The following is a 27,935-nucleotide window of genomic DNA, read 5'->3' on the forward strand; positions in this document are numbered from 1 at the left end:
TGCATCAGTATTTTTAAAATTATATTTGTAGTTGAGCTTTGAGATTGTTCAACTGGGAGTATTATTGCATGTTTATGTAGAATGAAACTTTATCGTTTCCTTGTTTAACCTCTCTATATTCTCTTCTTATACAGGTAAGTGGTGTGTGGCTACTTTACAAGTCTAATAGTTTGGGTGAAGGTTTTCTATCGGCGACACTTAAGGATTTCAGTGTGATAGATAACCGTGAGGGGACTGAAGAAGAATTCAGGTTAGCAATAGGAAAGCCTGAGAACATTGGTTATGGTCCTCTAAAGTTACTCTTCGATGATGAACAGTGGATTGATGCAAATGTAAAAAAAGAGAACGACTTTAAGCTGGTTACTACTATGCTTATTCTTGATGCCAAGTTCAGACAAAACTCATCTTTCATTTCTGTATCTCTCCAAAGGCCACAACTACTGGTGGCACTCGATTTCCTGCTGGCGGTGGTTGAATTTTTTGTTCCCTCAGTTGGTAGCTTGCTGTCAAGTGATGAGGATAAGAGCCCTATGCCTGTAGTTGATGCAATCATTCTGGATCAGTCAATTTACAGTCAACCTTCTTCTGAATTCTCACTATCTCCTGAGAGACCCCTAATTGCTGATGATGAAAGATTTGATAATTTTGTTTATGATGGTAAAGGTGGAGTACTGTACTTAAAGGATAGGCAAGGGTTTAATCTTTCACAACCTAGTACGGAGGCTATAATCCATATTGGAAGTGGTAAAAAATTGCAACTCAAAAATGTTGTCATCAAGGTATCAAAATATATATGTGTGTGTGTGTGTGTGTATATATATATGTATATTCCGTCATCACCGATATGAGTATGGGAAATCATATCTGTGCAAAGAACATTGACTAATTTCTTAACTGTCCTGAACAGAATGGGTTATTCTTGGATTCCTGTATTTTGCTTGGAGCCAACAGTAGCTATTCTGCTTCAAAGGAGGATGGGGTCTATCTTGAGGGAGGGGATGAAGATCCTCTCCAGAACCGTGCAAGCGAAAATGTCAATGGTTCACCATCCCAAAACTCTGCAGTTGATAGATCTGTGGAGTTAATCATTGAGTTTCAGGTCAAGTGTTTGTTTTGATTGTCTGCCTTTTTCTTACATGGTTTGTTTAAGAATGTGAAAGATGGCGTATTTTTATGTCTTTGGGTTGATGTGTGTGATTGTTTCATCCTTGTTTCATCTCTAATGTCTTAATTGATTTCTACATGAATTACTCAATGTTGAATATTTTCAGAAGTTTATAGTTCATCATTAACATTGTATGTATTTTTTGTGGTTCCCTTGTAACTGAAATGTTTCTTTCCAGGCTATTGGCCCAGAGTTAACCTTTTACAATGCATCCAAAGATGCGAGGGAATTGCCGATGCTTTCCAACAAACTTTTGCATGCGCAGTTGGATGTCTTTAGCAGGTTATTTATAATCCATGCGACTAAAATACCTTTTTTAAGGAAATGCTACACGATGCATCTCAAATTCTGATACCAAATTTGATTTCCCATTTTCATTCTTTGAATTTGAAAAACAAGCTGCAAAGGCGTATGAAATGTGTCCTAAAATTAACATGTTGCAGAATACCCAGAAAGAATATATCAACATTTAGCCTAACTGACAAGTCAAAATATGAATCTCGAAAATTTATTGGACTTGGACAAAACCTGTTGGGGCTTTATTATTTATTATGCAAAATTTCTGTGACATTAAAAAGCATTATTGGCAAGTCTGAAACCAGTATCTGAAATTACATTACCCCTCTGAATAAAATTCTGATTTATTATCTATAGTAGAATTCTAATGGTGCTAGTTAATAAGTACTATTTAGGATGTTTCTTAATCTTGTTAACTGATAGGACTTAGGGCTAAATTAGGGCTGACTTTTATTGATTAAATCAAAAGAAAACAAACAATCAATCCTGACCTACAATTCGAGAGGTAGGTCAATCTCTCCCAAAACTCCTAATGGTTCCTAATACCAGACAAAACTCAACATAAACCCTAAATGACTCCATCATCTCTTATTTATAGCTAAACCCTAATTAATAATAAAGTTACTAAATTGCCCCTGCCCCTAAAATTACTAAACAGCCCCTGCCCCTTTATATTTGCGCCTAACATAAGTTTTCATGGACCTAACATTAACATATACTTTCTAGTTTATGGCCGTTTTCTGAAGTCATATGTGATAGATTGCTTCCTAGAATAATCTAGACGTTGAAATCTTTCTTCATAGATATTTGGTTTCAACTCCCTTCTGCCTTTTTTTTAATTCTTCTTTTTTCAATTTTGCCGCAATTCTGAAGTACCCATGCATCTTTCAGCCCAACCAGATTGACTGGATAAAACTTAATATTATTATTTTATGATCCATGATGCTCATAGGGGCTCCATACTTGTTTACTTTTAGAGAACCAAGATGTGATGAGAACAGACCTGACACACTAATAAATTATGTTGACTCCTGTACCTAACTTCTATAAAGCAACTTTTGTTAAGAGCAAGCTCAAATGGCATGACAAGGAACTCGTAAAGCTATATCTGGTAACAGAAGTTGATTTGGTGTTGATTCAGTCGCTTTGAAATTTTAGCACCTTCATCTGGAAAATACGTCGAGGAAAACCATACATTTTCTTTTTTCATCTTCATATTTACCGATATTTTTAATGTATTGAAGTGTATAACTGTTGCTTTTTTTTTTTCTCTTCTTTTTTAAAATTATAAAGTAGATTATCTAAAATGAAGTAATTGGAAAATGACATTTGGGTTTATGCTGCAATCAGACTTGTTATGAGAGGCGATACCCTTGAAATGACTGCAAATGTACTTGGTTTGGCAATGGAGAGTAATGGAATCAGAATTCTGGAGCCTTTTGATACCTCTTTAACGTATTCAAATGCATCTGGGAAGACCAATATACATATATCTGTTTCAGATATATTCATGAACTTTTCATTCAGCATTTTGAGACTATTTTTAGCGGTCGAAGAGGACATTTTGACTTTTTTGAGGACGACATCAAAGAAGATGACTTTTGTCTGTTCGCAGTTTGACAAAGTTGGGACTATTAGAAGTATGCAAAGATTTACTTGGTTCCTGTCGCTTTCTGAGCATACGCTCAACTGGCACGAATTTATGTAATGGCTTGTATTGTTGACTAAAACTCTGTTGTGCTTGGCAGATTCCTTGAGTGATCAAGTATATGCCTTCTGGAAACCCCATGCACCCCCTGGCTTTGCAGTCCTCGGTGACTATCTGACTCCATTGTCAGTGAAAACTCTAGTTATCTCTTGTTTTGGGATTTTTTTCTTTATGGTTCTTTGTGTTGAATATACATATTAATTGTCTTCACATGACAGGGACAAACCACCTACTAAAGGAGTTCTTGCCGTCAATACTAACTTTGCAAGAGTCAAAAGACCCGTATCTTTTAAATTAATTTGGTCACCTTCAGCTGGGGTTATATCTGATGAAGGTATATCGAATTATGATTCACGACCAAATAGTGTCCTCAGTGAAGGAGACCATTGCTGTTCTGTTTGGTTCCCGGAAGCACCCAAAGGTTATGTTGCAATGGGCTGTGTTGTTTCCCCAGGAAGAACACCACCGTCACTGTCTTCTGTTTTCTGCATCTCAGCTTCTCTAGTATCTCCTTGTTCCCTAAGGGATTGCATTACCATCAGCCCTACTGATATGTATGTGTGAAAATTTTCCTGTTATCCATCCATTTTAACTCCATATAAATACAGATGGATGTGTGTGTGTGTGTGTGCGCGCATTTGTTTTGTATATATGCTTGTATGCTTATTGCTGGAAACATCTGCTAGCCAAGATTTGTGTAAAAGAGGCTCTGCTGGTCATTAATATCCTTCTTGTGAGATTACGTAAGTAAAGTTTTACTCACGTGATGAGCAGTTTAGGAAGGTTTTTGACGGTGGTTAAAGGTAGATTTTGTATCTATGTATGTCTATTGCTCAACGAATCTTCCTGACCAACATGGTTAAGTTGCATCATAGAAACAGAAAATTTTGCATATTCAATCTTTAAAATTTTGTGTTCTGGAAAGTGATGCGGGTTGTTAATGTCATCCTAGCAAGGCTACTGATGTAAGATTCTACTTACTTGATGAGCAGCTTAGGAAGGTTTCTGGCGATGGATAAAGTTAGTTCTTGTTTGTTATACGAGAAAATATGGAATATTGCGTATACAAATTTTTACATGGGTGCTTGATATCTGGATTAGTTTTTTTCTTCAAAATGACCTGCATTTTTTCTTAATGATTGTGCAGGTGTCCATCAAGCTTGGTATTTTGGCGTGTGGATAATTCTGTTGGAACTTTCTTGCCAGTAGATCCCTTGACTTTCAGCATTTCAGGTAGGGCATATGAACTGCGTCAGATGATTTTTGGTTTTCCAGAAGTCTCTTCAAAAGCATCTGCGCATTCCTCTGGCCGAGCTTCTACCAGTCATGTTCACTCAGCACAAATGCAAGAGTCAGGAGTTGTAAACTCAGGTAGACATTTTGAAGCTGTTGCTAGTTTCCAGTTGATATGGTGGAATAGGGGTTCAATCTCAAAGAAGAAATTATCCGTGTGGCGTCCAATAGTCCCTGAGGGTATGGTATATTTTGGAGATATTGCAGTTAAAGGGTAAGTAAAGCTTTATAGTATCTTCCTTATACATTTATTTTTTTGTTCTGCTAATTAAAGGATTGAACTTTGATGATCTAGGTATGAGCCGCCCAATACATGCATTGTTCTTCATGATACTGGAGATGATGAACTTTTCAAAATTCCTTTGGATTTCCAAGTTGTTGGACAGATCAAGAAGCAAAGGGGATTGGAGAATATTTCTTTCTGGCTTCCTAAAGCTCCACCTGGTTTTGTTTCTTTAGGTTGCATTGCATGCAAGGGCACACCAAAACAATATGATTTCACCAGGTTAAGATGTATACGCAGTGATATGGTCACTGGGGATCAATTTTTGGAAGAAAGTGTATGGGACACTTATGATGCCAAGCTTAGAGTGGAACCTTTTAGCATATGGATTGTTGGCAATGAGTTGGGGACCTTTATTGTCCGCAGTGGCTCCAAAAGACCTCCTAGGAGGTTTGCCTTAAAACTGGCAGATCTGAATGTTCCAAGTAGTTCAGATGATACAGTTATTGATGCAGAAGTTAAAACATTTTCTGCAGCACTTTTTGATGATTATGGTGGCTTGGTAAGAATTCATATTACGAGTAGTTTCATTTAAGGAAATTTGAAAAAAATTTATAGTAGCTTTCGCACTTACTTTGGTTTATGCTAGAATTAGATGAGATCTGTATTTGTGAATAAACTGAGGAGAAAGCCAACTACGATTTCCTGGTGAAGCAGTCTTGAAATTATTTTATGCATGTTTTTATCTTGCTTCTCTGTTTATCCAATTTCTAAATGGGTACTGGCACATTACCATCCTTTCTTTTGTTCCTACTAGGTTCTTCCATGTAAATTCTTTCTTCTTATATTTTGAGCCTTCTGATATAAGTCTGCTTCACCAGAAAGTCTGTTCAAAGAAGGAAAATGACTACGGCTTCTTGCTGTTAAAAAGTTTCATGATTTCGCACGTGGTATGAAATGCCTAATGTAGAGGTGGTAACTAAGATTCAAAACTCTAGAAATGCATGATTTCATTTATTTCTTACTGCTTTCATTCCAACTTTTTTTTCCTTCCCTGGCAGATGGTCCCTTTGTTTAACATCTCACTGAGTGGAATAGGGTTCGAGTTGCATGGGAGAACTGACTACCAGAATTCCACCGTCAGCTTTTCTCTGGCTGCAAGATCATACAATGATAAGCATGAATCTTGGGAGCCTCTTGTTGAGCCGGTAGATGGATTTTTAAGGTACTATATTCTACGATTTATCAAATTGAATGTAAATATGAATGATTGGAAGTATGTATAGTTGTCAAATTCTCTAAATCTTGCATGCTGATTCGTAGAAATTTCAATTTTGCTTTCATGAGAGAAAATCAGTAACTCGAAAGTACTTGTTTGGTGATTTTCTTTGCTAGTTTGTTAAATACTTTTCATAGCTTGTCAGAAGTTCAATACTGCTTAATTGAGGTTTTATGCTTTTTTCTTAATGGAATTGGTCACTCCTGGGAAAAAGAATATTGTTCCGAATTCTGAACACCTTGTGGTAGGAAGTCTTGAGCTTAGTAATTATTGAAACTGTACGAATTCTAGTTCCGCAATGGCGTTTTCCACTTGTTCCCTCCTTCTCATGGTGATGGAGTACTGGTTTGTGTTTACTGTGGATTTTATCTATCATGCCTACTCATCAGCTTTTCTTTTTTCCACTCTCATGGCACCATCTTCTGTCTAAGAAATTCTAGTTTTATGTGAGTGCCTAATTTGCTACAGGTACCAGTATGATCCCAATGCGCCTGGTGCAGCTTCGCAGTTACGTCTTACCTCCACTGGGGATCTGAACTTGAACGTATCTGTGTCTAATGCTAATATGATGATTCAAGCATATGCGAGCTGGAACAATTTTAATCATGTCCACAAGTATGATAGCACGAGGGTAAATTTCGTCTCTATAATATTGATTTTTTTTCCTCTCCCAATATGAAATATTGATACAGATATTAGAAAGATTAATGCTTCCACTCGTGTGTACATACAACGGTGTCTCCGCACATATATTCATACACGTGTGTGTGTTTATATATTTCTTTTTCTCTTTTTTCTGCTTTGTTGCATTTGACTGGCTTGTTGTGCCTAATCTGCTGACACTCCTGCTTATCACATTTATATAGGAAGCTTTTTCCCCAACTTATGGTGGACAATCTATCATCGATATCCATCACAAGAGAAATTATTATATAATCCCACAAAACAAACTTGGTCAGGACATTTTTATTCGAGCTACTGAAATCAGAGGATATTCGAATGTAACTAGAATGCCATCTGGGGATATGAAGCCTGTTAAAGTTCCTGTTTCAAAAAATATGTTGGATGCTCATTTGAAGGGAAAAACTTGCAGAAAAGCTAGGAGAATGGTGACACTTATTGTATTTGATGCACAGGTACGAATATAAACATGTTCATTTATCATGTGAAGGAGAATATTGCTTTCTCTGCTTTTCCTTAAAGTTTAAGTACTTTTGTTTGGGCCCTTGTTTTTAATCTTAGTTCTTAGGTCGAGCAGTATTTTAATATGATTTAAGAACATGTTTGACCTTAGGTTCCTATGTTCGAATGCCCTAGAATACTATTTCCTTTGATTAAATCAACACTAAAACAACTTTGACCACATAGTCTTCTATTTACGCACCCTTGTAATTTAGATGTATTTTATTTGTATGACAGAGCCCATATTCTATTGTAATCGATACTATTTCCGTTTTGTGTACTGATATTTAAACATCATAAGAGGGGAACTGTTGATGCTACAATATCACTGTAGCACACATAATGATAGCACTGTTTGTGCTACAGTGAAATCATTTCTGTCATGATGGTGTTTTGTTGGTGGTCAAATATCATTTTTCTTTCTGTTTTGTTAGTTGTTTTCCTCTGTTTAATCCTCTGCTTGTATGTGTTTGGATGTTAGTTCCCAAGTGTTGGAGGTTTGACTCACCAGTACACTGTAGCTATCCATCTTTCTCCAAATCAGACCCTTTCTGGTGACTCATCGCTGCATCAACAGAGTTCACGCACGCGTGGAAGCATCTCAAGTTATTCCTCCTCTTCTAAACTTGAAGTCGTTAACTGGAGTGAAGCATTCTTCTTCAAAGTTGATTCTCAGGTATGAATTTTGCTAATGTGTGTTTCTGTTCTAGTTTCTCTTCTATATAGATGTGTGTTCGTGTATTTTAAAGAAGTTTTCATTTTTTTCGAATGCCTAAGCTCTGGACCTGGTCCATGGTATTAACCACTTATTCTGCATGATGAGTTTGTTAAATAATAGGACTTTTTGAAATCTGATCCAATTATAGTCTTAAGCCATGTGATCCTTGGAAACGATTTGTGGAGGGAGAAAACAACAATTTGATTCACAATTCTCTATGTAGCTATGTCACTCTGTTGTCCATGATTCTATATTCTGTGCCCAAGATACCCAAAATAGTTGTTTTTAGGTGCATTCTAGCAGTCTATTTTGCCTAGATCAAATATTAAAATTCATTTCTAGTTTTAGCTAATTAACCCTTGATGAAAATATCACTTGGTGCTTTTGCATGCGTACTCGCAAGAACCTTCCTGCTTATATTCAAGCTGCCTTTTATGGTTAAAGTGCACTTACATTTCAAGTTGGTTTTCATGATCAAAATGCATTATCTCTTTGTTCTTTCTCTTTATTTTAGTATTTGTCACTGATTTTTACCTGTTTTGCAATTATATGGACATGCATGGGATGTACACATATTATCCATAAACTACATTCCAGTTAATTTTTAGTGTTGATATGCATTTGCCCAGGCAATAGAATTAATCTCTTTCTTTTGTAAATTGTTATGACGTGTAGTTGCTGATAAGCACTGTAGTTTTGAGTTCGTTATGTTGTGTATGAAAAATCATCCATCATAAAGCACTTGTGGTTGCTGATAAGTACTGTAGTTTTGAGTTCATTATGTTGTGTATGAAAAATCATCCATCATAAAGCCTCTCTCTTTCTCTTTCTGCCCTGGCTTTGGTGCAGCACCTTATATGACTGTGTAAACTGTTTCAGGATTACTACACAATTGAAGTAATAGTGACTGACATGGGAAAAGGTATTAATTTTTACATATAGACCTTTTGTTTGTGCTGTCAAAGTTACTTGAATAAAATTTTTTGAATTTGAATATTGCTGCAGTTGAACTTGGTAGAGGTTGTCAATATTATGGGAAAACTAAACTAATTTCTTCATTAAAATTATGCAACTTACTTTTCTGTCCATTCACATGCATTTGCTATCTTCAAATTCATCGTCGGAGCTGTTGAGTGTGTAACCTAAAACTGAAAAAAGGAAACATTCTGAACTCACAAAATTTGAAGGGCATTTGCTGATTCATTAGTTTCTTTTTCCAATAAAATACAGTTCTCTATCCATTTAAATCAAATCCTTGCTTTTACTAAAAAATGATCCATATTACCTTTCCATTTTTAAAATGAGAAATCAATCAGAAATATATAAGACAAGCAATATGTAAAATTCTGGAGAAATTAGAAAAGAAGCACCTAAACCACATCAATATGGAGTGTCTATGGTTTTCAGTAATATCCGTGCTGTTTTCTGAACACAATGATACCTCTAAAGGCTGCAAGGATAGATATTTCTAATGATTTTGTTACTGGCAACTATTGAATTTCTTTTGGATTACTTTCTGAACAAAGTTAGTTCAATCAATTTTTGAAAGAGAGAATGTCGGATGGACCGAAAGATCAAAAACACAGTGTTAGGCTGGTCTCCTGGCTTATGTGACCAGGGAAACTGAAGTTTACTTTTTTCCCAAAAAAAAAAAAAAAGGTTACCGGTGATTTGGGAAACCCTGGTTTGATACACTGGAGTCTGGACTATTTCTATGTCATATTAATGCATATGAAATTTGATTGAAAACTTTTAATAAGGTCAGATCTTGTCTTTACCTCAGAGATTTTGGTGAATTTGTCAAATGAAAAATCCAGAGTGCATGTTTTGGAATGCAATTCATTTGAGTGCTCTGGTTCTCTAACGTTAAGGCTTTAAATTATTGATAATGTATTTGCTAATGTTTTGTAATAGGAAAATTTACTCAGGCCCTAAAGAAAGATGATTGCTTATATTAGACTCATTTAGATCATCATTATTAGACTCATTTGTATCTTTGTTAACTTTCATGTTTGATATTGCAGGTGAACCTGTTGGATTCTTTTCAGCTCCATTGAATGAGATGGCAGTAGATGTTGAGGACTATGTATATCAGGATGACTACTTAAATAACTTAACCTGGATAGACTTGTGCTCAACAGAATCTATGGTAAAATCTCCTGTTTCATTTTCCTATTTTTCCCTCCGTGATTGAGGTATTCATGAGCAGATTTAATTCTGAAATTACTCTCTTTGTTGCAGAATGCAAGCCAAGTGGATAAATCTAAGAGTCCGTGTGGTAGAGTAAGATGTGCTGTACTCTTGTCCCCCAAATCTGAAGTTGAGGACAAAGATGAAACTGCTATTGGTGGCAGAAAATCTGGATTTATTCAGATCAGTCCTAGCACGGTGGGCCCGTGGACTATTGTGAGGCTAAACTATGCTGCGCCTGCTGCTTGTTGGCGCTTAGGCAATGATGTTGTTGCCAGTGAAGTAGTTGTCAAGGATGGCAATAGATATGTAAATATTAGGTCTCTGGTTTCAGTACTTAATAATACAGGTTTTGTACTTGATTTGTGCCTTGTGTCCAAAGCTTCCAGAGAACAGATGAGGACACAGCAACTAAATGGTTCGAGAGAGCATGGAAGTTCACAAAGAGTTGATGACAATATTCAGATAGATGAGTTCTTTGAAACTGAGAAATATGACCCGGAAATTGGTTGGGTTGGCTTTCAATCTATCCAAGATCACTCAGAAGGTAGAAGCTCCCATCAGGTGAGTTATTGCTGTGCTTGTTTGATTCCTCAAACATCAAAGTTCAATGCATCTTAGTTGTGGTTGTCTCTGCGTTGTAGCTGTTTGCAATTTCAATTGAACTAGGTTTTAATATCAGAGATAGTTTCTTTATCTCTACTTTTTTTTTCTTTTTCTTTGTTCCTTGCCCGAACATTACTGATTTTGCCTGTTGTTTTAATCATATTAAGTTTAGCTTTTTTATGCAGTCTGATATATTTTCTATTAGAACTGTGCAAGTATTTTACTATTGAACTGCTTAAAATGCTCTCTCTCTCTACACACCGTATATGTGTGATAATGTGTGAACTTCCACATACCCTTTTTTTTTTTTGTGGTTCTTTGTTAATCTACCATTGTGTTGGGTGGAGAAATGCTAAATATCGCACACATCATTCCCAAAAAAATTCATTGGGAATGAGATGTCATATGATTTGGCATTCAAGAATCCACAAAATGAATGCAAAATCATCTCGGATTGATTTTCTGGGATAAATTTTGGAAGGTGTACCTTTTTTTCATGTTGGGTGCTAGTCTTCGTTATTGTCTCTGTCCATAGTATAACTTAATTGGAAATCAATACCTAGTACTGAAAGTGGGGGTCAGTACTTGCATGGATTAACTCATCTCCCAGCTATGAAAATAAATCCTGATGAGACGTTTTCACTGTGAGTAAAGTCAATGGTAAATGATTGGTTTTGGAAGCCTTCACTTGTTTTGTATCCATGTTGTGTACAGGGAATTTCTGGATTTGAGTTAACATCAGGCTGGGAATGGATGGGTGATTGGTATCTGGATACATCATCAGTTAACACTGCTGATGGTTGGGTTTATGCTCCTGATATTGAAAGTTTAAAATGGCCAGAATCATTTGATCCTCTTAAGTGTGTTAACTATGCAAGACAAAGGAGATGGATCAGGAAGAGAAAACAAATATCTGACAGTGTGACACAGGAGATACCTGTTGGACTGCTGAATCCTGGAGACACACTGCCCCTTCCTTTATCAGGCTTGACCCAATCGGGACTCTTTGTCCTGCAATTAAGGCCTTCAAATCTTGATGGCCCAGATCAATTCTCTTGGAGCTCTGTCGTGGATAGATCTGGTCATCTAGAGGATTCCGGTAGACGCGAGGTCTCCTCTGAAATTTGTGTATCAAGTCTCATGGAGTCCGAGGAGCTGTTGTATTGCAACCAGATTAGTGGAACTTCTTCCAGCGGTTGTCAGAAATTGTGGTTCTGTGTAAGCATACAGGCAACAGAGATTGCAAAAGACATCCATTCTGATCCTATTCAGGACTGGATTATTATAGTCAAGGCCCCATTATCTATCACCAGTTATCTTCCTCTTGCAGCTGAATATTCTATTCTTGAGATGCAAGCAAGTGGCCATTTTGTTGCCTGCTGTAGAGGAGTACTTACTCCGGCAAAAGCTGTCAAGGTTCACAATGCTGACTTGAGAAACCCTATGTTCCTTTCTCTTCTTCCACAAAGAGGATGGCTGCCAATACATGTAAGATCTTAATGCAAGTCCTCTCCTTGTACATATGCTGTTACGTTTTATATGATCCTTTTACATTTTATTAACTTTATTCACAGGAAGCTGTTTGTATATCTCATCCTCAAGGAGTTCCATCTAAAACATTGAGTTTGAGAAGTTCAATTTCTGGAAGGTTCATCATATACTGCATAACAGTCTCCGTTGTACATTTTTTTTTTTTTTAAATGCACGATGAGTCTGAAATGTTCAAAAATCATGGTATATGCAGGATTGTTCAACTTATTCTTGAACAAAATTATGACAAGGAACACCAGCCACTGGCAAAAGTTATCAGAGTCTATGCTCCTTATTGGTTTGAAATTGCCAGATGTCCACCACTTACAATTAGGCTTCTGGATTCAGGGAAAAAGCATACACGGAAAATTTCCTTTCCATTTCAGTCTAGAAACTTCACTGAAGTAGTTTTTGAGGATATAACGGAAGAGGAAATATATGAAGGTCATACAATAGCTTCAGCTTTGAACTTTAATCTATTGGGTCTCTCAGTGTCGATCAGTCAAGCTGGCAATGATCATTTTGGACCAATCAAAGATCTTTCTCCTCTTGGTGACATGGTAGATGTCCAAATCAATTTTGTGAAGCCATCAGTTATCGTGAAGGCGGAGATGAATATTAATACTCATTTTTTTTTCAAATTATCTGGTAGGATGGATCACTGGATCTCTGTGCTCATGATGCTGATGAAAAATGTATGCGGCTTTTCATTTCTACAAAATCTTGCCCCTATCAGTCTGTACCCACAAAGGTTTCATTTTCTTCTTTTTTCCCTGGGTGTTTTGTGAATCTGCACATGCATTGTGGATCATCTATGTGCATAATGCTAAGTGTTTTACTTGTCTTTCCAGATAATATGCATTCGACCATTTATGACTTTCACAAATAGACTTGGTCAAGACATATTTATTAGGCTGAATGATGAAGATGAACCAAAGGTTCTTCGTGCATCTGATTCAAGAGTCTCCTTTGTATGTTATGAAGCAGCTGGAGCACATAAACTTCAGGTCAGTTAAATACATAACTTGGCAATATTGTTATTACTTTATCCTTGCTTTGGTTAGTTATTCTTTCTCTCTTTTGCTTTTTGGGGGGGTATAGCTTTTTCTTCTATGCCTTATGCACCTTATCTTGTTCTCGTAATTGGTTTGTGAATCTTAGAAGTTGAATATTGGCAAGCCCTTTCTCCCTTCTGTTATATCTTTTGTGGGATAAACAACTTTCCATGGCTATCTACTTATCTGTTGTGGAAAAAGGTTGTCATAATACTACAAAGTCATACCTCTTATCCAAGCTTGGGACGTCCAAATGAATGGTTAGAAAGAGCCAAGAGAAATTCAAGATATTGATTCATATAATGGTGATAGTAATTATAGATAAGTGATAACAAAGAAATGAACAGTTGAAGCAGACATAGAGCTTATATAATCTTAATTGTGTATTCCAGCTTGTATATTGCTACTATCACTTCTATGGGTCTGTAAAACCATTCCATATCCAGATAGCAAATAGAAAATTTAGTGTTTGTCATATTTTTATATACTTCTTGCATATCAGATTCCAGTTGGTTGCTATTTGTATGTACTACAGTTGCATAATCTGGTGCTTCTACTTTTGAGAATTTCAAATTCAAATTTTGCTGAGTTACCACTTGATCCTTATACCTAGTGCTAATACGTAAGGGGCTAAATAATTAAGCTTTCACATGTCTGACATCTCTTCACTTGCAAGGCATGTGGACTGAACACAACAACTATAATCTTCGTAATTTAACAAACGACTAGTTCACCAAACTCGAGCACAGGGTATTTTAGTTTAATTAATGTAATGGGGGAATCGGAACACTAGATCACCTGTACAAAACCTGCCATCATACCATGTTAAATCACCACTTGACCTAAAAAAGCTATTGATTATATGAGTTAAGCAAATTCTTCCAAATAGGTTGATGATTCATTCCTTTTTGCTTCCAACCATAGCCCACAATTTGGAAAATGTGTTTAGAATTTTGGTTTCTTCCAACTAGTGAGTATTGTTTAAATGTAGTTTGGAACTATCTTTAATCAAGGTATGCCATTCAAAATTAATAGGTACGACAGGAAGATACAAAATGGTCATATCCTGTTCAGATTCTGAAGGAGGACACCTTCTCGCTGGTTTTGAGGAGTCATGATGGCACACAGAGATTTTTTAGGACAGAAGTACGGGGATATGAAGAAGGATCTCGTTTTATAGTTGTATTCCGCCTTGGATCAACCAATGGTCTTATCAGGTATGTTTTGTGTATGATAATAAATCATCAATCACTGTGATTCTTTAGATATGGTGACTAAGAAAGTTTCCGTTAACCAGGATTGAAAACCGGACATTTGGTAGAAAGATCAGCATTCGTCAGTCAGGATTTGGTGAGGATGCATGGATTCAGTTAGAACCTCTTTCAACCTCAGCTTTTTCTTGGGAAGATCCTTATGGCCAAAAATCTATTGATGCAAAGATTGATAGTTGTGGTACCATTGGAGTTTGGAGACTCGAATTAGAAAGGACTGGGTTATATTCTGCAGAGCATGAACTAGGATTACAATTCCATGTTCTAGAAATGGGTTCCATCAAGGTTGCGAGGTTTACAGAGGTTAGCATATCAAGTTCACATGAAGAAATCAGGTCACTGACACCTGGAAATTGGGGAACTTCTCGCATGCAGAGAGAAACTCAGCACAACTCTTCACCGATCGAGCTAATAGTTGAGCTGGGAGTTGTTGGGCTTTCTGTAGTTGATCACAGACCTAAGGAACTTTCTTACTTGTACTTGGAGAGAGTTTTTGTGTCATATTCAACTGGCTATGATGGTGGAGCAACAAGCAGGTAAGAACAACTTCCATGATGAGTAGCGTTATTTCTTTAATTCTCATTTCTGGCTCATTCATTAAGGACTGGTACAGGACCTGCTTCTTTTTAGTAGTCTTAGCAAACTTTTGTTCCTGTTTATTGGTGGTGCATTTTCTTTTGTACAATGTTAATAATTAAGATACTGATCTTTTATTCATTTATCAAAATCCCTAGTACAAGATGTTATTCTGATTCTTCCTCATTGCTTTCTGTCAGAACTAGAATGTCAAATGTCCTATTTCAAGTTATGACCCCTTAAGTCTGCTCATTTTTTGTGCCTTTCAAGGCTTTAGTGTCAGCAAGTAGGTAGTGGGATAATAAACACAAAGCAAGTATGCTAATTGAGTAATGTTGTAAATTACATAATGGACCGCAAGTCCACTGCAAAAAACTGATAGGGAGCTCATTTTTCTTTTTTCTGATTTTATTTATTGTATTGTACCACATCTTTTTGTTCTGTTATGTTAGTGAAGAGGCTTGGGGCTGAGATGTTTCATAGAGTGTTTATAATCTTCATGATCAGAACATCTGTTTGCTATCAACAGGGTATTCGTTAGTAGAAATTTTGCCTGAACCGAATCTTATTGAATTTTGTGATCATTTATGCCAGGTTCAAGCTCATACTAGGTCATTTCCAGATTGATAACCAGCTCCCTCTCACTTTGATGCCAGTGCTTTTGGTACCTGAGCAGGCTACTGATATGCATCATCCTGTTTTTAAGATGACGATTACAGTACGCAATGAGAATACTGAGGGCATTCAAGTATATCCATATGTATATATTCGGGTAATGCCTTTTGTATCTTGAACCATGCTACATGTTATTTCTGTATTCATTTAATTTCATTAATTTAATGTGCGTAAGAAATGGCCCTATAGGTAACCGATAAGGTGTGGAGACTTGACATTCATGAACCCATTATCTGGGCTTTCGTAGATTTCTACAGAAATCTTCAGCTCAACCGTGTCCCTGAAAGTACAAGTGTCACGCAAGTTGATCCAGAGATTCGCCTGGTGTAAGACTTATTTTTCCACCTGTTTTTTTTTTTTTAATTGGAACAGTGGAATGCTTATATATTTCTGGATTAATTATATTTGACTTGTTAATACCAAGCAATCACACACTGCTTGACTGGAATTATGGCTTTTGTTTATTTGTTCAATTTTATCTTGGATTTCACTGCAAATATTTCTGGCCATCCATGACTCACATGAGCTAGATGTTATATAACAATTAAATGAATGCATATAAACTTTCATGGCAGGGAAATGAGAGGTTTCTCTGGTAAGAAAAATGAGGTAAATTAAGAGGGTGTGTGTTTGTATGTGTGTATGCATGTGGTTATATATATATATATAGACATACACAGACACACACACATATATATAAATTGTTTTGGGAACATTTTCACAATTTAAATTTTCTCTATCTTGGTAAATATCAATCAACTTCTAGAGTTCGCATGCAAATTTCCTTGCCTCTATTTTATTTAGTATATCATCCATTTTCTATTGTATTATAATGCACTCGCCCCCCCCCCCCCTCTTATCCTCGTTTTATGTTTAACGTACTGTTGATGAATGTCCATATCTTGGGTTGCTCTTTCCTGTGCTGTACTTGAACTGAACTACGTACACTAATTTTTTGCAGTTTAGAATCGGTACCAATAAAAACTGGAGAAAAAGGGTTTATATTCTCTGGAATATTTGCATGCATTATTAAAAGCAATATTTTATATTTGACATGCATTAGTAAAAGCAATATTTTTGGTACTTGAATTGGAGACAATATAATAATATTTCTGTGGTTGTTTCAGCTTAATAGATGTTTCAGAAGTGAGGTTGAAGTTGTCACTGGAAACAGCACCGTCTCAGAGACCTCATGGGGTTTTGGGAGTGTGGAGCCCTATACTATCTGCTGTTGGAAATGCATTTAAAATTCAGGTGAAGCTGCGAACTTAGTTCGGGTGAACAAGCTTTACCCGAACAAGCTTTCATATTCCATGTTGCAAAGCTTATGCCGGATTACTGCTCAAATTAAAAAATTCGCCAGTTAAAACTGATAAACCTTTAGATGTCAATGATGAGTAGTCATTTGGTTGCCAGAGGAATTTCCCACCCACAGAAATTTCCCCCTAAGTGCACTCATTTGATGCACCATCATGGGATAGTATTGCAGCAAGGTAGTCCAACATTTGGATATGAAATTGCAAGATTAGGACCATCCGTACACAGAAAAATGGCACTCAGCACATTACACTAAGATGACCCATAAGAGGGTTTGGGTTATCTAGGTGCACCAACATCCTATGTATTTAACAAGGAAAGAGCCTGGGAGAATATCTTGCTGTACAATTTTACATTTAATAAAAATAATTAAATAAAAGGATTTGGGGGTATGGAGCATCATGCATAGATGTTTCTTTGTTAGTTTAAAATTTGATTTGGAAAGCAAACTATGCTGCCTTCTTCCAAAGTATAGTTGTGAACTGGTGTATGCATTTTAATTCATACCATAACATATTGATTACTTCCCACGTCAAATGATTGTGTTTAGAGGCTATTTGTGTATTAGTGTATGGAGCTTCAAAGATTTGTACGTTTTATAACAAGTTCAATTTTAGATATCCCCTTAGTTGGATCAACGACATGCCCATATAGACGAACTTGGTAGGCTGGGACAATAGTAAGTTGGATGGGAATAAATTAATGAGATTTGTTTGAATTATCTGTCCTACAATTTATTTTAGTCTCTAAGATTGGTCAAAAGGGATTGTAAATCTCTTGGTGTCTTGTGCTTTTTTGAAATTATATTAAGCAACCTCTGGTTCACTTTTCTCTTTATTTTTCAATAAATTTTATTTGTTTCATGTCATAGATGAAACCCTATAGCAAGGGTTGGTTTTTATTTCTTCAAAACTTCATTTTCCAAACTGGACACTCATCATCCACTGTTGCAACTTCCTTTTTGGAGTCATCAATAGTTCCCCACTCAAATTCAAGAAACATTTACCACCTTAATACACTTTCCCTATTGCAATGACATCCTTTGCATTGACTTGGGTTTCTTTAAGAGAGGACATTGTATTGTCACCTTAACTCAAGGACATTTTAGCCTTAAGCAGCAAAACATTCTCTGTTGATATGGGGCCTTTGATGTTTATTTCAGGTGCACTTAAGGAGGGTGATGCACAGAGACAGATTCATGAGGAAGAGTTCAATTATTCCTGCCATTGGAAATCGTATTTGGAGAGATTTGATTCATAATCCTTTGCATTTATTATTTTCAGTGGATGTCCTTGGTATGACAAGTTCAACATTGGCTTCTCTCAGTAAAGGATTCGCTGAGCTTTCGACTGATGGGCAGTTTATGCAATTACGGTCAAAGCAGGTCACTTTTCTTTTTCTTTTTATAATTTGATAACTATAATAGTACTCTTTCAGTAGGGATTGAGTCTTCGATATGGGATCAGGTTTCATCAAGGAGAATCACTGGAGTGGGTGATGGAATTATTCAAGGAACAGAAGCTCTTGCCCAAGGTGTTGCTTTTGGAGTTTCTGGAGTTGTGAGAAAGCCCATGGAGAGTGCCAGGCAGAATGGTTTGTTAGGACTTGCTCATGGGCTCGGACGTGCTTTCCTAGGATTTGTTGTACAGCCCATGAGCGGGGCATTAGATTTTTTCTCATTGACTGTTGATGGAATTGGTGCAAGTTGTTCTAAATGCTTGGAGATGCTCAATAATAAGACCATCTCCCAGAGGATCAGAAACCCTCGAGCTATCCGAGCCGATAGTATTCTGAGAGAGTATTGTGAGAAAGAAGCTGTTGGGCAGGTACAGCTGGTTTCTTGGTTTAGTACAGTAGGTTGATTGTATGTTGGTGATTTAAACCAGAAGTGATTTTCTTGCTCGTTTTTCCCTTTTGTTTCCAGATGGTACTTTACCTCGCCGAAGCAAGTCGGGATTTTGGCTGTACTGAAATATTCAAAGAGCCTTCAAAGTTTGCTTGGTCTGACTATTATGAAGAGCATTTTGTTGTGCCATACCAAAGAATTGTCTTAGTGACTAATAAGAGGGTCATGCTGTTACAGGTTAGTGACTGAGAAGGTGTGAACTTGTGTATCAACTTTCAAATGAATCTTTGTCTTCTTAATCCTGTTTTTCTGCTCCATCTAGTGCCCAGCTCCTGACAAAATGGATAAGAAACCTTGCAAGATCATGTGGGATGTGCCATGGGAAGAACTCATGACAATGGAGTTGGCAAAGGCAGGCTCTCGACAGCCTTCTCACTTGATCTTGCATCTCAAGAATTTTAGGAGATCAGAAAATTTTGTTCGAGTAATAAAATGCAGTGTTGAAGAAATGGAGGAAAGTGAGCCACAAGCTGTAAGGATCTGTTCGGTTGTGCGTAAGATGTGGAAAGCATATCAGTCTAACATGAAAAGCCTAATCCTGAAGGTTGTTATTCTGCATAAGTTTGTATTATTTTGTTGCATAACCACCTGGCCTAAAAGTTTGAGCCAGTGGGTAGGGCTCTAATGATATTTAAGATTCAATGCCTCCCAGCAATGTCCGAGATGGAACACAACTGCAACCTCAATCTTAACATCAAACTCAACATACTATACCATTTGGTCAAACGGGCTCTAATATCATATTAAGTACCTTTTTTGACCTAAAAATTAAGCTTATTAAACTTATATGTAGGTGATTTATGGCGCTACTGAAGAGTTAAAAATGTATTTTAGATGTCATCAATAGAGTTTTAAATAACATTTTCAATACACAGGTACCTTCAAGCCAGAGACACGTGTATTTTGCTTGGAGTGAAGCTGATGGGAGAGAACTGTGTATGCCTAATAAAGCCTTTTTTAAGTCGAGAGAATTCTCATCATTTAGTTCCACCTCTGATGAGAGGAGATTTGTGAAACATGCTATCAACTTCAGGAAGATCTGGACCAGTGAGCAAGAATCAAAAGGCCGATGCACATTGTGTAGAAAGCAGGTGCTTCAGAGCTTAGCATGATCAATTGCCATATTTTTGTTCTGATTCATTTAGTTGCTATTTTCTTTCTATTTTGAGCAGATTGATGTTGAGGTTCCACTCTTTTGCAGTGTTAAACATAAATATTTTTGTTTTGCTTTTGTCAACAGGTTTCACAGGATACTGGAATATGTAGTATTTGGAGACCAATTTGTCCTGACGGGTAATCATTGATTTCTCTATCCTTCCATTTTCACAGATCTAGTATCTATTTGAGGTTGTCTTTTATTTTTATCTTTTTTGGTATGGTTCTATGACTACTGCAATAACGCATATGCTAATTGATGGAATTTTTGGCCTACTAATGGGCATTTTATGTAGTTTTTGTAGTTTTTGGCAGTGCCTGAAGAACATTTTTTTCCCCTCTTCAGGTACATTTCTATTGGGGATATAGCTCATGTTGGAAGCCATCCCCCAAATGTCGCTGCGGTTTACCATAACATCGATGGACAGTTTGCGCTTCCAGTGGGTTATGACCTGGTAAAATTAAATCCATTTGCTGAATCAATTCTTTTGTAGAAATGTGTTTGATGAGGCTTTTCTTAACTCACTGGCTAATGTTTCAATATGGCGTTTCTGCGATTAAACTTTTAAAATGCTGCACAATTTATAACCGAACAACGCATTTGGGAAAGGGAGATGCATCTTTTAAGCAATTCATTTTAACGGAGATATGTCTTTGACATTTTAGTTCTTCCTTCCCCTCCGATTAATCAAGAGGCTGCTGTTATGATTTGTAGTTATTTCAGTTTAAAAGCAAAGTTGTTTCTGTCCTCTTCATATTTCCCAGCTGAATTGCGTGCATAATTGCTCAGCACCATTATTCTTTTTTTTTTGTTTAAATTTAAATAGAGCTCAACTGAATAGGATCAAGATTGTAAAAAACTGGATTAGGCTACAACTTTTGCATAACTTCAATTTATTTAAAACACTAAACTACTAGTCATTCAAATTTATCAAAAACCCAATTATTATGACTTCTGGATGATTGTTTCTGCCCTTTTTTAAAAAAATGGAAATTTATATTCAGAGATGTGCTGCAGGTGTGGAGAAACTGTGCAGATGACTACACTAGTCCTGTGTCAATTTGGCATCCTCGTGCTCCAGAGGGATTTGTCTCTCCTGGATGTGTCGCTGTAGCAGGTTTTGAAGAGCCGGAACCGAATTTGGTTTACTCTGTGGCAGAATCGCATGTTGAGGAAACAGTATTTGAAGATCAACAGATTTGGTCTGCACCAGATTCATACCCCTGGGCTTGTCATATTTATCAAGTCCGAAGTGAAGCTCTTCACTTTGCTGCGTTAAGACAGACCAAGGATGAATCTGACTGGAAGCCAATGAGAGTTCACGATGACCCGCAGCCTTCGTCCCAATCTGAAGAAGCCAAGTAAAATTGTATGCTTATATTGTGATATACCCACTTTTAATTTTTTGGCCATAAATGTTGGCGATGCCAAGGACAAGGTGCTTGCAATGTTCTCATGAACTTTGTACGGTTGATGGTAGCTCTCCCGCCCTGTTTTGTATTGAATTAATCCATGTTAGGCTTGAAATCCAATTTTATAGGAAAGGCGTTTGTTTGTTCGTTAGGCCTGAAATCCAATTTTTGTGTTCGTTTATTCTGTATTCTAACATGTATTTTATCTAATTTGAAAAGAAAAGTTTTCTTAGGAGAATTGTTTTTGTTCAAAGCTTACTTGGGCTAGACCTCCCTCTTATTCTATTCTTTATGGGAACTAATGGGTAGTGGCCACAGGCCACATGAATAATTTTGTATTATTACAAGATTACCTGATTTGTGCGACGAGCCTTTTGTAGAGCGGGCGTTCGAAATTTAATCTAATTCGCTCAAATCATTTGATTTCGTAAGAATTTAATCGGTAAAAATTTGATCTATAGATTAAATTGAATTGAAATTTTAAAATTTCTTAGTCAATAAATTAGATATGAATTTATTTCTTAAATTCGTAAATTTAAAAAAAAATTAAAATATATTTAATTAAATAATAAATTTTATAAATGTAATACTATTATTATTAATAAATAAGTTAAAATGTAATTGCATTAATATTATATTATATCTTCTCTAAAAATAATAGAAAATAAAAAATAACTAAATAAATCTAGCTCTCAATTTCAACTTTTGTACAAATTTAGATTCATAATTTTAGTTAATTTTCATATATTGATCTAATTAAATGAGATTTTTTTTATTTGATGTGTTATATTTTGAAACTTTGAATGTACTATTCTAGCTTTATTTAAAAAATTAATTTATTTTAATCTTATTCAATTTTGAATTTCATCGGCAATAATATTATTTTTATATTAGATTTTTTTTATTTTACTTAGTTTATGGATTGAACATAATTAAAAAAAAAACTATCATCAAACCAATCCCTAAAATAATGAATTAGATATGAATTGAATCAAATATGTATATGACATGCAAACATATGGATTGTATTTGAATTTTTCACTAATTCGCGGATTAGATTTAATTGAAAATTTATAATTCACCAATCCGCAAAATCCGATCGGGACACCCACACTTTTATAGGAGTACTAATGCTACACTACGTATAATTACTCTTGCAGAAAAACTCCCTACTAGTGTAAATTGATTAATTTAATTAACAAGTTAAAAAATTTGTACTTGAACTTATAAATCCATGTGTCTTACTCCTCGAATTTTATTTACATTTGAAAGACAGGAAATATATCCTACTTTTCTTCTTGGGAAAAAAAAAAAAAAGAGAAACATTATTGTTTTAACTCCTACTTAAAGAACTTTAATAATCCCATCCCATCCCATTCCATCCACCCTTTATTTTCTTTATTTTGAAATAGAGTACATAATTTGTGTTTCTTGTGGGGAATTGACTATGGCAGCCTGGCAGGGCATTGGGCAACGAAGACGATGGTGGATGATCGTACTTAAAATTAAAGATATTCATTAATGTGACATCTATTAATTAGACTATAAAAATTATAATTAAAAAATAAAATCAACTGATATTACAATAATGTTTATGATGATAATAAATGAAGGTGTATTATCATCAAATACGCTATAAGAAATCTGTGGATAGAATTATTTTAGCGGAGGATATTTGTATTTGTGCATGCAAATCTGTCGGCAGCAAACTTAAGTAGTGGTCTGTTGTCTCACAGATCCACTCTAATTTTATATATTTACACAAATTGCCATTACCCGCCATTCTCAACTTCATTCAACGAGCGCATGTAGCTTTTGTTATTACCTCACGTACTGTAAGATCCTTAACTCTCACTTCGTTCACTCCCTCTCTCACTTTTACACAAAAATGGAGGGTCTGATCAAGGGCTTAGTCGACGTGGCACTCGGTGGTGGCCGCGATCGCGACGACAGAGAGGAAGAACAACGGTCCCGAGATGAACGGTCCAGATCCAGTTGGGCGGAGGTTAGTTAACGCCTGTTTGTTGAACCTTTTCATCTCTCTTCGATGATCAGGATGTATGATGAGTGTTGGAATGGTACATGCTAAAATGCGCAGGTGGTGTCGGGAGATCAGGATCGAGACGCTCAAGAAAGACGCCGCCACAGTCAGCATAATAATCAGTGGAGCGTTCAGGTCTGTCTTTAGATTCATTTGATTTGATTTGATTTATTTAATTAAAAAGATATCTCGATTAAAAGTTGTAAGAGATTTAAGATGTGATGCGAAAGCAGGAGGAAAGTCAAGTCTGGCAGGACGAAGGTTCGAGACCTTCAAGGCGACCTCAGAAGGTAAATTTTGAATTTTCGCTTGTGAATTGTCTCATCATCACAGTCATCATTCGTCGAGCTTAAGTAATGGCTCTCCCTTTAAATATATTAAATTTAAAAGAGAAAAAGTTTCTGACTCTAATTTGTCACTTATTAGTTGTTTCATCACTCCGGATTTTTGAATTGTGATCATTTTAATTAGGCCTTTTCTCTTGAAGGGAATTTTAGAGGAGAAATATGTATTTGTTACGGTGTTTTGCGTCTACTAAGTTATTGTATTTTATATTAAGAGTTACTTAATTATGCCACAGATTGTTACTGTGGCAGATATCAAATGCACAATTTTGGCACCCACAAATGTGACATGGGTTTGTCGATAGTGATTTTAAGGAGAGAATATTTGCATCACTATTTCCAGTTTGAGACTTAACTCCTGGGGATTAATAATGCATTACTAATGAAGTGGAAGGCCTTTATTTTACATGTACGTTATATGATATACGCGTAGAGCACCTTGCAGAGAGAATTTATGTCGCCCCTCACACACACACACACATGAGTTTTTATGTGTGTATTTTGTCAGAAATAACAACTTAACGAAAAGATGGTTCCACCTTAAGATAAGTCTCTTAATAAAAGAAATGTAAATGACTTTCAGAACCGTTAAAATCTGTACACGACAAAAATTGAACCCTCAGAAATAACATCAATTATTAATTTATGAATTTTGCTTTCAATGTTATACTATTATAACTTTCCTGTCTTCATGTGCAGTTATTTGGATTTTCTTTTTCTTTTTTTTGGGGCATTGGCTCAATGAGGTGTGTGCTCTTCAATGTCTGTAATACAGGCTGTAGATGAAGGGCACGAGAAGAATGAAGGTTTTAATTGGAACCAGAACAACTGGAACAGAGAGGTCGGTTACTGAGTTTTATTTTATGCTCTGAAAGTCTGAATTCCTATCATATAATTTATTTTGTGGAACTTTCAATGTTGTTTTGACTTTTTATACAGGAGAAAAGAGAGGATAACAATGATGGCTGGGAGACTGTTGGCAGGAAGCCTCCAAGGCGACAACACAAGGTAGGTATTTTTGCTCAAATTTATCGTGCACACTTCAGTATGGCCTGAATATTAGTTATAGTCCATACCTTAGATATATTACTATTTATCTCATATGTGCATTTAATCAACTTTGAGGAAATTGTCTGTGGAGGATGTAATTGTTAATGAACTCACCGATTGGATTAAGTTGAATTGTCGATTTTTGAAACTCAGTTCATCTGAATTCTACATTCTTATTAGATATATTACTTTGTTACTTTCTTATTCTGCTAGATCGGAATGTCATAATTATACCGAGAACATGAAATACCTTGGATCATTTTCTGATGGTTAATTCTTAAAGCATTCTGGCTTTCTTCTTAATAGTCATTATTTGATTGATACTGTACAAACATTGGTTGAACAGATTCAGAAGGAACAATGGAATGGGTACAAAAAGCCTCCTAATGAGCAAGAGTACTCTAATGACGTTCAAATTGATGATACCTTAGAACCCTCAGAAGAAGAGCTTGCTGACCTGTCACAAGGCTGCTATAGGCTCTGGGAACTTGATTCAAATCGTCTGGTACCTGGCAAGGACTATGAGATTGACTGTGGTGACGGGAAGAAGGCTTACCAAAAGGATGATATGGCACAAGGAAGCCTGTTCAGTTGGCTTAGTGATGACGTATTCAGGAAGCCTACTTATTCTCGGTTCTGTTCACTTTTAGATAATTACAATCCAAATGCAGGACACAAAGAAGTTGTCACATCTGAAGAGAAGCAGGAGCAAGCTGCTTTCATTGAAGAAATCAGTAGAACTGCACCAATTAAATATCTTCATAAGTATCTCTCAGCCAAGGGCATTGTATCTGGGAATTATCAAGATTTTAAAAGAACAATCAGCAGTCTCTGGTTTGATCTTTATGGCCGAGGTGGTACATCCAGTTGCTCTTCTGCTTTTGAGCATGTTTTTGTTGGGGAAATCAAACAAGCTGGTGAACAAGAAGTTTCTGGCTTCCATAACTGGCTTCAGGTCTATAATTATTTTCTTTTTCTCTTATGTTTATTATTCATTATTAAGTTAATGTGAGTTGGAATTCAAATGATTTGCATTAATTATATATGTTTACAAGTTTTGAGAAATGTTAAAAAGCTACTGAATTATTTTACAATTTATTTTTTTATATTTGATGGAGAAGACTAAAGAAGTTCAAGATAATGCATCTTGTAGTTAGTGATTGTTGTTGAAGAAGAAGGCACTCTTGATTCACTGTAACGTATGCTTGGAACTGGTGGAACAGATGCATTATCCCTTTAAATAAATGTGACAATTAGGTTTGTAGTCATTCTGGAGAATTATTGTCAGGGTTGGTCATCATGGGCACCCTAAATATTTTGTTATTTGTAGATACTGAATTTATCACAATAGCAAAACTTACTCAGAAATTTTAAATCTTTGTAATTTTTATGGTTAATAATTTTCTTTTCATCCTCATTTCTCTTTTCATTTTTTTTGCAATTAGAGAGTCTATCATAAATTATAACAGCTGAATATTGTGTTTACATCTGTTGTTTTCTCCAGTTTTGCCTTGAAGAAGCAAAAGGAAATGTTGATTACCAAGGATATATATTCCCCCGACGTCGCGGACAAGTCGTAAGTGTCTTTATCTTATGTTCACTTTGGGTTATGTGTTGACGAAACTGATGGTTGAGCTTGAAATCACAGGAATAGAATGTTTAACCCACTTTTTTTCCTTTTTATTTTTGGAACTCTTTCTTCAGTTATCTATTGCTAACTGGGGCTTCATGTAAATATGTTAGTATCATTTCTAACATGCATTTTATGCAATGAAAGGATATCTTCTATTCTCTGACTTCCAGGCTGTGCAGGTTCTGTATCATTTTTCTGCTGTGGAGTTTAAATAGTAGTCTTCTAAAAGATCTTCATATACAACCTTAAACTGTTTCTCACTTATGATTCTTTTAACTAATCATGTTTAGGGAAATAAGCCGAATGATAAATTGGAGAAATTGCATTACTAAAATTGGATCTGTCCAATTAAATTGTTATATCACTTGTATATATATCAAAAACAGGTTTTCCCATAAGGGAAGCATCCAACCACAATTGGCTTTGTTACAAGATTTTAGCTACTACTGCATCAGTGGAAACCAGATTTACTATATGTTATGATATCAAGAACAGGTGGTTTTCCTTCATCCATTTTAACCACCACAGCTTTTGTATTTTTAATCCCTCTGTTTCTTTGTTCTCTTGCAGCCGGACTCTGAAACGCAGTTGCTAACAGTTCAGTTTGAATGGAACGGCATTCTCAAATCTGTATCAACCACTTTGGTTGGAGTGAGTCCGGAGTTTGAAATTGCTTTGTACACCCTATGTTTCTTCGTTGGTGGAGAAGATAACTATGTACAGCTGGGTCCATACCCTGTTAATATCAAGTGCTACCGATTCGGAGACAGAATTGGTTCCGTCTTTCCTATTGCAGAGAATTGAATTTCTGGTTCTTGGTGAAGCCTTGGAGTCTTACTCAAAAAAGTTACTATGTCTAAAAAAGTAGAAATTGTGAGACCATGTAAAATTATGTGCTAGAAACTGAGGAAAGTTAATAAGTAAACTGTTGTTTTAGGATTTTGCCATCTAAGGCTGTAAAATAAAACATGCAGAAACTTACTGTCATATATGATGATTGTTATGCTCAGCAGCCCTTTTATATTTCACTTATGATGCTTACTGACTGTCAAGATGCTAACATACGTTCTTCTGCATCAACTGCCCCACAAAGAAGCACTATTTTATCAATAGCAAGTGATGTTTCTGTGGGCGGAGTGATTCAACATAATGCAGATCTTACTTGTAATCTTTGGGCGTCATCTTTATTGCCTTCTTGTGATGACAATGTTATTCATCTGTCCATTGTCACTCGCAGTTTTTCAAATTTTGAGTTGGTCAGTTGGCTTAACGGGAACCTCTTGAGAAAGAAACAGACACGAGACATCT

At 36.0% G+C, this 27,935-nt stretch overlaps 2 protein-coding genes across 3 annotated transcripts in view; both read left to right on the forward strand.

Annotated features, from left to right (window-relative positions):
- Nucleotides 1-21,797, forward strand: part of LOC102618522 (uncharacterized) — a 39,946-nt gene extending 18,149 nt beyond the window's left edge. Inside the window, exons 32-64 of the mRNA XM_006476990.4 lie at nucleotides 135-779; nucleotides 908-1,099; nucleotides 1,344-1,447; nucleotides 2,813-3,102; nucleotides 3,211-3,295; nucleotides 3,389-3,724; nucleotides 4,318-4,677; nucleotides 4,759-5,248; nucleotides 5,748-5,911; nucleotides 6,434-6,596; nucleotides 6,832-7,101; nucleotides 7,629-7,823; nucleotides 8,745-8,787; nucleotides 9,890-10,014; nucleotides 10,107-10,619; nucleotides 11,376-12,149; nucleotides 12,236-12,309; nucleotides 12,406-12,751; nucleotides 12,844-12,942; nucleotides 13,043-13,198; nucleotides 14,282-14,463; nucleotides 14,544-15,053; nucleotides 15,688-15,865; nucleotides 15,958-16,094; nucleotides 16,896-17,022; nucleotides 18,248-18,469; nucleotides 18,552-18,911; nucleotides 19,010-19,168; nucleotides 19,254-19,535; nucleotides 19,867-20,082; nucleotides 20,232-20,284; nucleotides 20,493-20,601; nucleotides 21,165-21,797. Of these exons, the coding sequence (XP_006477053.2) occupies nucleotides 135-779; nucleotides 908-1,099; nucleotides 1,344-1,447; nucleotides 2,813-3,102; nucleotides 3,211-3,295; nucleotides 3,389-3,724; nucleotides 4,318-4,677; nucleotides 4,759-5,248; nucleotides 5,748-5,911; nucleotides 6,434-6,596; nucleotides 6,832-7,101; nucleotides 7,629-7,823; nucleotides 8,745-8,787; nucleotides 9,890-10,014; nucleotides 10,107-10,619; nucleotides 11,376-12,149; nucleotides 12,236-12,309; nucleotides 12,406-12,751; nucleotides 12,844-12,942; nucleotides 13,043-13,198; nucleotides 14,282-14,463; nucleotides 14,544-15,053; nucleotides 15,688-15,865; nucleotides 15,958-16,094; nucleotides 16,896-17,022; nucleotides 18,248-18,469; nucleotides 18,552-18,911; nucleotides 19,010-19,168; nucleotides 19,254-19,535; nucleotides 19,867-20,082; nucleotides 20,232-20,284; nucleotides 20,493-20,601; nucleotides 21,165-21,512 (8,307 nt within the window). The 3' untranslated portion in view covers nucleotides 21,513-21,797. The remainder of the gene's footprint in view (nucleotides 1-134; nucleotides 780-907; nucleotides 1,100-1,343; nucleotides 1,448-2,812; nucleotides 3,103-3,210; nucleotides 3,296-3,388; nucleotides 3,725-4,317; nucleotides 4,678-4,758; nucleotides 5,249-5,747; nucleotides 5,912-6,433; nucleotides 6,597-6,831; nucleotides 7,102-7,628; nucleotides 7,824-8,744; nucleotides 8,788-9,889; nucleotides 10,015-10,106; nucleotides 10,620-11,375; nucleotides 12,150-12,235; nucleotides 12,310-12,405; nucleotides 12,752-12,843; nucleotides 12,943-13,042; nucleotides 13,199-14,281; nucleotides 14,464-14,543; nucleotides 15,054-15,687; nucleotides 15,866-15,957; nucleotides 16,095-16,895; nucleotides 17,023-18,247; nucleotides 18,470-18,551; nucleotides 18,912-19,009; nucleotides 19,169-19,253; nucleotides 19,536-19,866; nucleotides 20,083-20,231; nucleotides 20,285-20,492; nucleotides 20,602-21,164) is intronic.
- Nucleotides 21,798-23,083: 1,286 nt separating this feature from the next.
- Nucleotides 23,084-27,655, forward strand: LOC102619007 (uncharacterized). Of its 2 annotated transcripts, none has more exons than XM_006476992.4 (8): nucleotides 23,084-23,564; nucleotides 23,658-23,735; nucleotides 23,834-23,890; nucleotides 24,720-24,785; nucleotides 24,884-24,952; nucleotides 25,341-25,949; nucleotides 26,499-26,570; nucleotides 27,198-27,655. In XM_006476992.4, the coding sequence occupies exons 1-8, from the start codon at nucleotides 23,448-23,450 to the stop codon at nucleotides 27,429-27,431; spliced, it is 1,302 nt and encodes a 433-aa protein (XP_006477055.2). In that variant the 5' UTR covers nucleotides 23,084-23,447; the 3' UTR covers nucleotides 27,432-27,655. The 2 variants fall into 2 exon arrangements, with proteins under 2 accessions (XP_006477055.2, XP_006477056.2); XM_006476993.4 differs by having other exon boundaries at nucleotides 23,548-23,564; nucleotides 23,817-23,890.
- The last annotated feature ends 280 nt before the right edge of the window (nucleotides 27,656-27,935 follow it).

Source organism: Citrus sinensis, chromosome 3 (genome assembly GCF_022201045.2).
Source record: "Citrus sinensis cultivar Valencia sweet orange chromosome 3, DVS_A1.0, whole genome shotgun sequence".
In the NCBI taxonomy this organism is placed as follows: domain Eukaryota; kingdom Viridiplantae; phylum Streptophyta; class Magnoliopsida; order Sapindales; family Rutaceae; genus Citrus; species Citrus sinensis.

Bases quoted from the DNA above. Each gene is read 5' to 3' on its own strand.
- LOC102619007 (XM_006476992.4), top strand. From the start codon at position 23,448: ATGGAGGGTCTGATCAAGGGCTTAGTCGACGTGGCACTCGGTGGTGGC. The intron at 23,736-23,833 runs GTCTGTCTTTAG...ATGCGAAAGCAG, and splicing joins ATAATCAGTGGAGCGTTCAG to GAGGAAAGTCAAGTCTGGCA. The intron at 26,571-27,197 runs GTAAGTGTCTTT...GTTCTCTTGCAG, and splicing joins CCCGACGTCGCGGACAAGTC to CCGGACTCTGAAACGCAGTT.